At 24.5% G+C, this 13570-nt stretch overlaps 1 protein-coding gene across 1 annotated transcript; it reads right to left on the bottom strand.

The window, feature by feature from the left end:
* Nucleotides 1–203: 203 nt before the first annotated feature.
* Nucleotides 204–1594, bottom strand: LOC129610691 (carbohydrate sulfotransferase 1-like). The gene is made up of 4 exons (XM_055523339.1): nt 1410–1594; nt 1117–1296; nt 807–1008; nt 204–661 (listed from the first exon to the last, which is right to left on the bottom strand). Exons 1-4 carry the CDS (start codon nt 1412–1414, stop codon nt 539–541), a joined length of 510 nt encoding a protein of 169 aa, XP_055379314.1. The 5' UTR covers nt 1415–1594; the 3' UTR covers nt 204–538.
* Nucleotides 1595–13570: the final 11976 nt, after the last annotated feature.

Here is a 13570-nt window from a genome sequence, read left to right as displayed (position 1 = left end):
TTAATAATTTTTTAAATTTAAATTCATATTGTTTTACAAATTCATTTTTTTTAATTTTTAATTTTTAAGATGTTTTGATTCATTGCAATAATTTTATATTTTTATTTAAATTGTATAATTCTAAAATTTAAATCAAGGTGATTGATTTTTTTATAAATTTTTTTTGCTTGTGTTTTTTTTTTCATAATTTTACAATTGTTTCTACCAGTTTTTGTTTTTTATAACTTTCATTAATTTTCTTATATAATAATAATACGTTTTTCCTATATATTACATTAAATAATTTTTCATTTTTTTCATATTAAAAGAAATTTAATTAATTTTTGTTTTTGCCTAAATTAAAAAGAAAATAAATGTTTTCTTGATTTTTTTTTTGTTTTTTAAAAATTTTTTTTTTTTTTATAATTTTCTTAATAATGACTTTTTTTTTTACCTAATCAATTACTTAAGTAATACAAAAAAAAAAAAAAAATAGAGAAATTATTTGCTAAATAAAAAATTTTTTAATTATTTTAATTAAATTTTGTAAAACATTTTCTCATGTAAAAGGCGCTGGTAAAACTAATGGATCAAATGATGGTGTTAATTCTGAAACACTTTTCGCTTTTCTATATCCCCATAATTCCATTGCTTTTGTGCATGCATCTTGAATACTTTCAATCTAAAAATTAAAAAAAAAAATTTTTTAAAATCTATACTATTTTTAATTTATTAAGGATTATAAAATGCAAGAATAAATTGCATATATATATAACCACTATTTGAAATTTCCATGTAAAAAAAAAAAAATATAAAAACTCTTATACCTCGTTCCACATTAAATCTTTAATCCAATGAAATGGTGCTGATTTTGAATCACGAAATGTTGAACTAACACCACCAATATTTAATTTTGTATGTGTATCTAAAAATTCTTCAACCATTGGATCAAATGGTAAACCAAAAAATTGTAGAATTTCTTGTGTCATTTCATATGGATTAAGTGATAAATCTTCATAACGTAATGTTCTACAATAATAATAAAAATAAAAAATTATAATTACTTCAAGTTTATAAGTAAAATTGAGTTTTAAAAAAAAGAAAATTGAATTTATAATAAGTAGTAATATTATTTACCTAAATCGGGACGGATATTTTTTTAATAAATGCTCCGCAGCAGAATAATCTGAGACTAGATCCATACATAAATTCGATGCTCTATCACAATCTGGATTACCGGGGCACCATAAACGATGTTTTCGTGATTGCATTGTACCACGTGGATCACGTACTAATACTAAAACACGTACATTCAGACTGTAAAAGAAAAAAAAAATAATAAACATAAGGATTAATATTAAAAATTAATTATTTATATATAAATTAATATTATTATTTTATTAAATAATTATGAAAACCGAATACCATACATCATGGAAAATATGGTTTCATTTGATTTTAAAGCAAACTAAATGGGTTGAGGGATCATTTAAAATGAAATTTCTTCAAAATTTCCAATTCTTCTTAATTTTTATTACTTATACACTATTGTTGTCATTTTGTTGTCATCAAATGATTAACTTGTCAATTAATGTTCGTCCTATCTAGGTGAATATATAATTTCTCTCTCTCTTAATTTAAAATACGCAACATTTAATTATTTTGTTTACAAAAATTTCTTAACGATTTTCAATGTCATTTTCTAAAAAAATTTCCCTTAAGTTAGTCACATTTTTTTTAACTAATTCAAAATAAATATCCTAAAATATTGTCAAAATATAAAAATTTCTCCTTTTCTCAACTAAATATTTTACATAATAGATAAAATTTTGAACTGAAGATGGAGACTGTGAAGCTGTTCAAATTTTTATTTAAAAAATACTGGAATAAATTTTTCTAGAATATTAATGAATATTAGTTTTAATAAGAAAATTCGACTGTTTTATGGCCCTCTCCCTTTAAGCGGACTTTGTACAAAACAAAACAAAAACTCTCTCTTTTCTCCGATAAATGTTATTGATAAATAATTATTATTCAATTATTTAGAACTAAATTAAAATTCAGGAACAATTTATTAATTGTCATAAATTTAGAATAAGAAATAAAAACCACAAATGAAAGTGCTTAGAGCGTGAAAATTCTCAAAACATGGTAAACGATACGAAAAATTTTCCGCTTCAAAAAACAATTTTAACAATTGGCTTGTTCACACAATTATTGTCAACTGATACAAAAAAAAAAAAAAAATCATGGAAAATAAAAATTATAATTAAAATATTATTTTTTATAACAATTTGAATAATAAATTTTCACCAATAATTGTTAAAATAATTGTCATTTTTTTTTTTTCAGTTTTCCAGTTCGATAAATAGACGCATTTTATTCATGTACCTTTTTCGTTTCTTTTTTTACTAATTGAACCAATTTATGCTTTGCGTCCTTCAACATTTTAATAAACAAAAAAATTATTTTTCTACCGAACCGTTTACACTTTTTTTTACATAGATTATTTAGAAATTTCAATATAAGCATTTTATAAATTGACTAATCTCTTTCCGTCCTGTTAATTTCAATTTATCATTTTATAGTTTTTTAATTTTAATATTTTATTTTTTTTTTTATTTTTGCTCTAAATTGCAAATTAAAAGTATATGGCATCAAAATAGAAGAAAAAAAACCAAAACAAAACAAGAAAACAAGACCTTTTTTCTCTTTTCATAAAATTTTAATTTATCATAATAAGCAATAAATTATTCCCAATTATCCATTAAAATTTCTCTTCTGATTTTTTAAGTTTTGTGATATTTTACAGATTGTATACCGTATATGTACCCATATATGTATGTATGTATGTATATAATAGAAAATATCAGTTGCTAGTTAACAATATCAATTGATTTTACCTTTTTTTTGCCATTTTTGGTTTTTTTTTCTATTTTTAATTTTTGCCTTTCTATATCATTTGCGGATTTTGATTGAATTGTATATCATTTGAATTTCCATTAATAATATAGTGTTATACTAGTATTATACCAGCAATTATTTGGTGTAAGCATGTAAATTATAATTTATTGTTCAGAATTTATAAAATATTATAAAAATTGTTACATGATTTTTCAAATTTTTATTCCTAAAATTTTTATATTTTTCCCAATTCTTGTAATAAATGTTAATGATCTTAAATCCAAATCCGATTCAAAATATTATGACAATTGCTTATTATATAATACATATAGTCTTTAATTTCATGATAATTGAACAGAAATGACAAATTGAAAAAATGACAATTGGATTTTGTAAATGACAAAACAGTTTTTGATAATCAATTTTAAATAAATAAATAAATAAACAGGTGAGAGCAATATTGACAAAGTTATTATTCATTGTATAACATTAAATTGTCTGTTATGCGCCTTGAGATATGCAATTTTTAAATAAAATATAAATCAACTTCATATTCAAGTATGAAATTGTTAAATGAATTAAATAATTGAAATTTCTGTTAAAACAGCATTTTTAAACATTCAAATTTGCTTCTTTTGAAATATCTTAATGAAAAACAAATAAATATTTTGATTAACGTCATAAAAGTCAAATAAATACTTCAATATTATGTAAACTTTGTGCAGCCGCTAGCCAAAAAATTGCAAATTTTTTGCAAAATAAAATTATTATCAAAACAACCTTATAATTGGATTTACTCGGCAATTAAAAAAAAAAAAAAAAACGCAATTTTTTCTACTCCGATTCTTATTTTTGTTAATTTAGTTTTGTACAACATCTACCTATGTTTGTAAACACCTAAAAGATAACGTATAAAATTCATTTGTATACACAAAGAGATGAAAATTTAATTGGAAATAAAATAGAAAAATTTTTTGTGTTTATTTACAAAACTCTTTAAATTACTTTTTATTTGCTTTTATTTGCTTTTTATTTTGCAATTGTTCACAATTTACACTATAAATATATGTACGTATGTATAATAAACTTAAGCAAAAATTTCATAAATATTTTATAGTAAGTAAACATGTACGTACAATTTGCATACACAATAATCTACCTACACTACTTACATATATCTATATATGCAATAATGTAATAATGTAGGTAGTATTTTTGTATACATATCAGTATGTGTGTAGAAAATGCAAATATAATAACTCTGTTGATTTGTTTAAAATAGACAATAAAGTATAAAAATATTTAGCAAAAAAAGAAAAGATAAGAAAATGAAACGTTTTATAATTTAGAAAAAGTGAAAAGAAAAGAAATTCGAAAATGAAATAGAAATAGAAAATACTAAGAAAAATATGCAAATTAAAAGCCTACAATCATAGTCGAATAGGTATAACTACTAGCGACATATTTTACATGCTACAATATCGGTATACATAAGCAACTCAAAATAAAACAACATACACAATATGGTATTAATATAATAGAGTAGACAATGCGATTTAATCATTATCATTCATCGTCATATCTATCTCTCTCTCTTTCTCATGATCGCAATATTAGCATATTATTTTAATATTTCAAAATTGTGTTGTGTTGTATGTTGCGTTGTGATTGTATATTAAAATTGAAAATTTTTTCGTGCAGATGCTTTCCACGATGACATTGTGACATTTTTTATTTTATATGTCATGCACATAATAGTGCGAGTCATATACAAAAACACTATTATAGTATGTATATACGACAAAGATTATAGCAAAGGAATATACCTACATATATTACATATATATTTTATATATAATATATATATATATATATATATATTATATATATATATATTATATATATATTATATATGTAGGTATATATAGCATAAATTATATTATGCCTACATTATAATATTTTTGCCAAATCGTATAACGTATGTAAAATTTGATTTTAAGTAATTTAGAATATGCAATATTAAAAACAAAAAATTATTCTGTTTTGGATAGAAAATTTTTGTTATTTTTTTAATTTTTGTACTTTTAATTTGCATATTTGATGCAGATTTTTTTTCTATATACTTGCTGTCATTTTATTTTTTATAGTGAATTTTAGATGGCATTGAAATTATATTTTTTTTTTATTTTTTTTTTTTTTTTGAATTCGCACATAATATGATTGTCATTCTATTATAAAATATTTAATATGAATTATTTAAAAAATTACAAGTAAAAAAAAAATTTCTCTTTTTAAGCAAATCACTTTAGAGTAGACACTCCTTTTATGTGCTTTTGCATTATGTCAAAATTTTGTTGATACAATAAGACAGAGAAAATTTAATGAACAAAAAAAAAAGTGTATATATTTAAAATTTATGGTGTCCCTTTAGCAGAACTGAGAGAATAATATCAAGCAGAATTAAAATTAAACACGTTCAACATATACCAATCCTATTTTTATGTCAAAAGTATTATAATTGAGATGAGATTAAAAAAGGTTTGTATAATATATCACAATTTTTTCTATGTAAACAATTTACCTAAATAATTTTTAAAATTAAAAATTGATAATCTGACTAAAATTATCTAAAAATTAATAATCCGACAAAGAGCTATGAGATATCAAGCATATTATATTTATATAGGTTTACAACTGCGACATAAATTAAATATGTTGTTATACAAAATACAAGAGGTCAATTGCGTTTACAATATTTCTATAAATTAAAATCCGTATTAATTTGACATTTCGAAAACGCCATTCAAGTTCATTTAAATAAATTTAGACGTACCATTTTGTCTTCAATTTTTACAATTACATAGTTACTTACTTATGAGTATAATAACTTATTCTGATCGATTTGTCAATTGATAGAATTAATTATTATGATAATTCGTTCCCGGTTTCCTAATGTACGAATTCCAAATTGAAATTCTTGAGTAATTAAAAAAGAATTATTTAATTCTCACAAATTTACATTAGACTTTTATTGACTGTCAATTGTACTAATCTAAATAAAATAATAATCGAGTAGTAGTGACAAAAAAATTATACGAGTACCAACAGATGGCTTTAATATATTTGTAATAAAAATTAATCAAAATTCTAAATGCTATTTTATTTGTAGTAAATTTAATATAGTTGGAGAATTTAAAATAGAAGAAATTTGACAATTATAATTTCCTCGGAATAATCTCCTCTTTCTCATTTTTAATTAGGGAAAATTTCCTCGAAATATTTTCCTCTTTCTATATATTTTTTTTTTAATTATAACAAATTCTTATAAAATTATTTTGATTTTCTCCATATTTTCCTATAATGTAGTACAAAATTTATCCGTTATTGTACTATATAAAGCAAAACAGAAAATTCACAACATTGTTAAACAATCTTATACGCATAAATATATGAATGCTCTTAAATAGAAGAAATAAATTTAATTTATAAATAATTTTAAGTCATCTGGTGTGCACATTGAAATTTACAACAAATACTTACGAATATAGTGACACAAATATTTACGATGTAAATGACATTTTCATTGTAATTTAGCCTGCATAAATTTAAAAAATATATATATATATTAAAACATAAAAATTATTTTAAAAATAAAACATTTGTTTTTATTGTATGTTTTAAATAATAAGTGCATTGCTCCACTTATAAGAGAATTTTTTTTTACTCATGAATACAAGTAATTTATACGTATGTATGTGTAATTTACAGCAAAACTTCAGAAACTAAACCAAACCAAAAAGAAGAAAGTATACAGAGTCAAATTTGTTCAATCAATTTTGTTTAATAACTGTAAATTATTTTAACTATCATGGCAATTTATATGACAATTTTCTTTTTTATAACTTTAATGACAGTTACCGTGATATCGATTCTGCAAACGTAATTGCAAGGTTTGGGCAAATAAAGAACTTACAAGCAATGCTTATAAATTATAAAAAAATTTAAAATTTTTAAAATATTGCACGACCCCCTACCTTGTCAAAAAATTGAAAATTTTTAAAATTTTGCACGACCTCCTTACCTTGTCAAAAAATTGAAAATTTTTTAAAATTTTGCACGACCCCCTACCTTGTCAAAAAATTGAAAATTTTTTAAAATTTTGCATGACCCCCTACCTTGTCAAAAAATTGAAAATTTTTTAAAATTTTGCACGACCCCCTACCTTGTCAAAAAATTGAAAATTTTTTAAAATTTTGCACGACCCCCTACCTTGTCAAAAAATTGAAAATTTTTTAAAATTTTGCACGACCCCCTACCTTGTCAAAAAATTGAAAATTTTTAAAATTTTGCACGACCTCCTTACCTTGTCAAAAAATTGAAAATTTTTTAAAATTTTGCACGACCCCCTACCTTGTCAAAAAATTGAAAATTTTTTAAAATTTTGCATGACCCCCTACCTTGTCAAAAAATTGAAAATTTTTTAAAATTTTGCACGACCCCCTACCTTGTCAAAAAATTGAAAATTTTTTAAAATTTTGCACGACCCCCTACCTTGTCAAAAAATTGAAAATTTTTTAAAATTTTGCACGACCCCCTACCTTGTCAAAAAATTGAAAATTTTTTAAAATTTTGCACGACCCCCTACCTTGTCAAAAAATTGAAGATTTTTTAAAATTTTGCACGACCCCCTACCTTGTCAAAAAATTGAAAATTTTTTAAAATTTTGCACGACCCCCTACCTTGTCAAAAAATTGAAAATTTTTTAAAATTTTGCACGACCCCCTACCTTGTCAAAAAATTGAAAATTTTTTAAAATTTTGCACGACCCCCTACCTTGTCAAAAAATTGAAAATTTTTTAAAATTTTGCACGACCCCCTACCTTGTCAAAAAATTGAAAATTTTTAAAATTTTGCACGACCTCCTTACCTTGTCAAAAAATTGAAAATTTTTTAAAATTTTGCACGACCCCCTACCTTGTGAAAAAATTGAAAATTTTTTAAAATTTTGCACGACCCCCTACCTTGTCAAAAAATTGAAAATTTTTTAAAATTTTGCACGACCCCCTACCTTGTCAAAAAATTGAAAATTTTTTAAAATTTTGCACGACCCCCTACCTTGTCAAAAAATTGAAAATTTTTTAAAATTTTGCACGACCCCCTACCTTGTCAAAAAATTGAAAATTTTTTAAAATTTTGCACGACCCCCTACCTTGTCAAAAAATTGAAAATTTTTTAAAATTTTGCACGACCCCCTACCTTGTCAAAAAATTGAAAATTTTTTAAAATTTTGCACGACCCCCTACCTTGTCAAAAAATTTAAAATTTTTTAAAATTTTGCACGACCCCCTACCTTGTCAAAAAATTGAAAATTTTTTAAAATTTTGCACGACCCCCTACCTTGTCAAAAAATTGAAAATTTTTGAAAATTTTGCACGACCCCCTACCTTGTCAAAAAATTGAAAATTTTTAAAATTTTGCACGACCTCCTTACCTTATCAAAAAATTGAAAATTTTTTAAAATTTTGCACGACCCCCTACCTTGTCAAAAAATTGAAAATTTTTTAAAATTTTGCACGACCCCCTACCTTGTCAAAAAATTGAAAATTTTTTAAAATTTTGCACGACCCCCTACCTTGTCAAAAAATTGAAAATTTTTTAAAATTTTGCACGACCCCCTACCTTGTCAAAAAATTGAAAATTTTTAAAATTTTGCACGACCTCCTTACCTTGTCAAAAAATTGAAAATTTTTTAAAATTTTGCACGACCCCCTACCTTGTGAAAAAATTGAAAATTTTTTAAAATTTTGCACGACCCCCTACCTTGTCAAAAAATTGAAAATTTTTTAAAATTTTGCACGACCCCCTACCTTGTCAAAAAATTGAAAATTTTTTAAAATTTTGCACGACCCCCTACCTTGTCAAAAAATTGAAAATTTTTTAAAATTTTACGACCCCCTACCTTGTCAAAAAATTGAAAATTTTTTAAAATTTTGCACGACCCCCTACCTTGTGAAAAAATTGAAAATTTTTTAAAATTTTACGACCCCCTACCTTGTCAAAAAATTGAAAATTTTTTAAAATTTCGCACGACCCCCTACCTTGTGAAAAAATTGAAAATTTTTTAAAATTTTGCACGACCCCCTACCTTGTGAAAAAATTGAAAATTTTTTAAAATTTTGCACGACCCCCTACCTTGTCAAAAAATTGAAAATTTTTTAAAATTTTACGACCCCCTACCTTGTCAAAAAATTGAAAATTTTTTAAAATTTTGCACGACCCCCTACCTTGTCAAAAAATTGAAAATTTTTTAAAATTTTGCACGACCCCCTACCTTGTCAAAAAATTGAAGATTTTTTAAAATTTTGCACGACCCCCTACCTTGTCAAAAAATTGAAAATTTTTTAAAATTTTGCACGACCCCCTACCTTGTCAAAAAATTTAAAATTTTTTAAAATTTTGCACGACCCCCTACCTTGTCAAAAAATTGAAAATTTTTTAAAATTTTGCACGACCCCCTACCTTGTCAAAAAATTGAAAATTTTTTAAAATTTTGCACGACCCCCTACCTTGTCAAAAAATTGAAAATTTTTTAAAATTTTGCACGACCCCCTACCTTGTCAAAAAATTGAAAATTTTTTAAAATTTTGCACGACCCCCTACCTTGTCAAAAAATTTAAAATTTTTTAAAATTTTGCACGACCCCCTACCTTGTCAAAAAATTGAAAATTTTTTAAAATTTTGCACGACCCCCTACCTTGTCAAAAAATTGAAAATTTTTAAAATTTTGCACGACCTCCTTACCTTGTCAAAAAATTGAAAATTTTTTAAAATTTTGCACGACCCCCTACCTTGTGAAAAAATTGAAAATTTTTTAAAATTTTGCACGACCCCCTACCTTGTCAAAAAATTGAAAATTTTTTAAAATTTTGCACGACCCCCTACCTTGTCAAAAAATTGAAAATTTTTTAAAATTTTGCACGACCCCCTACCTTGTCAAAAAATTGAAAATTTTTTAAAATTTTACGACCCCCTACCTTGTCAAAAAATTGAAAATTTTTTAAAATTTTGCACGACCCCCTACCTTGTGAAAAAATTGAAAATTTTTTAAAATTTTACGACCCCCTACCTTGTCAAAAAATTGAAAATTTTTTAAAATTTCGCACGACCCCCTACCTTGTGAAAAAATTGAAAATGTTTTAAAATTTTGCACGACCCCCTACCTTGTGAAAAAATTGAAAATTTTTTAAAATTTTGCACGACCCCCTACCTTGTCAAAAAATTGAAAATTTTTTAAAATTTTGCACGACCCCCTACCTTGTCAAAAAATTGAAAATTTTTAAAATTTTGCACGACCTCCTTACCTTGTCAAAAAATTGAAAATTTTTTAAAATTTTGCACGACCCCCTACCTTGTGAAAAAATTGAAAATTTTTTAAAATTTTACGACCCCCTACCTTGTCAAAAAATTTAAAATTTTTTAAAATTTTACGACCCCCTACCTTGTCAAAAAATTGAAAATTTTTTAAAATTTTGCACGACCCCCTACCTTGTCAAAAAATTGAAAATTTTTTAAAATTTTACGACCCCCTACCTTGTCAAAAAATTGAAAATTTTTTTAAAATTTTGCACGACCCCCTACCTTGTGAAAAAATTGAAAATTTTTTAAAATTTTGCACGACCCCCTACCTTGTCAAAAAATTGAAAATTTTTTAAAATTTTGCACGACCCCCTACCTTGTCAAAAAATTGAAAATTTTTTAAAAAAATTGTCAAAAAATTGAAAATTTTTAAAATTTTGCACGACCTCCTTACCTTGTCAAAAAATTGAAAATTTTTTAAAATTTTGCACGACCCCCTACCTTGTCAAAAAATTGAAAATTTTTTAAAATTTTACGACCCCCTACCTTGTCAAAAAATTTAAAATTGTTGCTTTGCAAAAATACTGCATTGTCTACAATTTACATTTTGGGTTATGATTTTGACTTTTTATTAGACGCCAACAATTATTGTGAAAACATATGCAACCCATACACTTGAATAAAATTGTCCAACACTTTGACAATTAATGTCTTCAATTTTCAACCAAATTCAAATACAAACAATTTATTTACGTTGTAAACAATTTTTTTTTGCATCACAAAAACGTAACTTGGATAACATGAAATCATCAAAAATTTTTTGATTTCTAACTTAGATCGTGTGACATTGTTAATGTTATGTTTTATTTGCAAAATGTATGTTACGGTTAATAATAAATTTTGACATTTCCTCTACTAGAACTGTCATAATGTTGTTCTATATTCTGTATAAAAGGAAACCTATGTATTTACATAGAAGAATAGAACAATTCACAGTAAGTAAATTGAAATACGTAATTACATATACAAGGAAAAATAAATTTAATTAATTGTTGTTTTTTTAATTTCCCTCCGAATAACTTGAAACATTGAAGTAGAAAATTCAAAACAGTAAGTGCCGGTCATCTACATATATACTTATAATATATACATAAACGGTATACATACATTTCAGCAGCACATTTGAGAAGAGTTGACATGCGTTTAATGCTGTTGAAAACGCACATATTTACGTCTATATTTAAAATGACATTCAATATACAGTTACTGTGTGACTATTGTGTAGCTTGGCTTTCTTTCTAAAAGATTTTCTTTTTTATTTTTAATTTTTTTCATTTCTTCTATTTATTTATTTTCTGTTCTCTGTTTATTTTCAATTTTCCCGTATAATTTTTTTCCTTTATATTTCCTTCGAGTGTGGTATTGCCAGAGGGTAACAAAAAAAAAATTCTTATTTTGTTCATTTTTTATAATTTTTTTATTGTTTTTTTTCAATTAAATTTATAAAGTTACATGTCATGGTTTGTTTTCTTTTGTTTTTTTTTTCGTTTCTTGTGTAAGTAACTGTATAAAATTTCTCTTTTTTTGTCAATTGTTGTTGTTGTTATATTTTGTTTTTATTTTTGCTGGATTTCCTTTGTATTATTTTTTTGTTTTTTTTTTGTACTTATTGCTTATTTTTAATTTAATCAGTGACTTTATCAAGTTTTTATTGTATAAATAATAACTTTATTTATGAACAATAAAAAATGAAGCAGCAGCGGAATAAAAAAAATGTGATTGTAATTTTTTTTTTATCACATGTTTATATGTCGATGGTGAAGCGCAAAGATGTTCTAAGTAGCAAATTTAAAATTTTACAGGGAGGCGTTCTGAAAGTTTGAACATATACGCAAAAGGAATCAGCTAATTAGAATAACGCTATATATATGCTATTTAACAGTTATTCATTATTTTTTTTTTCTAATAAAACTACTAAATTTATTTCTTGACTTCAAACAAGTTTTCTTTGATAAAATTGCCGAATTTAATCTTCGAATTTTTGCCGAAAAAGGTGCACGCACTTAGCATAAAAAAGCTAAAAGTGTTGAAATTGCTAATACTAACTGAGCTACTTAGCATATTTGTGTTTCACCGCTGTTACGTAGTTTTTGTAATATAAACATTCTATGAAAGCACTCTATGAAAGAACTTTTGTAATATAAACATTCTAAGAGGGTGGGTCTCGATGGTGGGCAGGCGAAGACACAATAAATCTATATATTTCCTGATCGCGGTGCCCTGTTACCCCTTCTCTGTAATCAGCAATCTACAACAAAGAACTTAACCTTTTTTTGCTACTTCGATCTTGCACACAACCACTGCGATCTCGCAAACCAATACACATATACGGAATCTGTTTGAAATTCTGTTATGAAATCTGTTCGAAATTAGTGTTGGTGTAAAAAACGCATTTTAAAAAATATGTTATTTAGCATATCTTTGCACTTTACCATTGATGTATGTATTGTGTGTGTATAATGTACATTATATTATGGCATTGAGTAAATATTATGATAAAGATGAATTTTATGGGTAATACAAAAAAAATATATTATGGAATAACATGGACGATCCTTTTATTTTTAATTCGTGCTATTATGTTTTTTTTTTTTAATTTTTGGTTTTCTTGTGATTATAAAATCACAATAAAATTAAAAAATACAAAAAAAAATATTAAATATTTAAATTATTGAAACCATAATATTGAAAATAAAAAAATATTTGTGGTAAAATATCATTAATATTTTTTTTTTATTATGTACGAAAAATAAGGATATTAAAAATTTATGATTTTTGAAAGATTAATGATCATTGAAATGTGCATGTACGAGTACACGGCTATTTATTTAATGATACCTTGTTATATAAAAATATTTAAATCGTTAAGCATAATTAATATAAGCGTACTTATATTATATTGTGGTTTTTATCTTGAAAATAATTGTGATCGTATATGGGATTAACTTAAACTGAACTGCCCGATTATTTATTAAATTTAATTTTAATAATTACGTTCATGGGTAATTTTGCTTTGGTACCTATGTACATACTAAGTATTTTTTTTAGTAGTGTGTAGAAACTATAAAAATTTTCTCGAATAAATTCTAGCAAGAAAAATTTGAGTGTCACTCATAATATTTTCACTGAAGTTTTTTTGCAATTGGAACTCTGTAAGTTAAAAATCTGTAGTTGCAACTTAGATGTTCTTAGGAATTTTATTTTACTTTAGAATTTTTTACATTTTTTAATATACGGGCGAAACATACCATGCGTATAAGGAAGTTTTTAT

The sequence above is a fragment of the Condylostylus longicornis genome, unplaced genomic scaffold, assembly GCF_029603195.1.
Source record: "Condylostylus longicornis isolate FDR11 unplaced genomic scaffold, ASM2960319v2 ptg000046l, whole genome shotgun sequence".
Lineage (NCBI taxonomy): Eukaryota > Metazoa > Arthropoda > Insecta > Diptera > Dolichopodidae > Condylostylus > Condylostylus longicornis.
The sequence above is the reverse complement of the archived record's forward strand: the minus strand, read 5'-3'. Positions and strand labels throughout refer to the sequence as shown.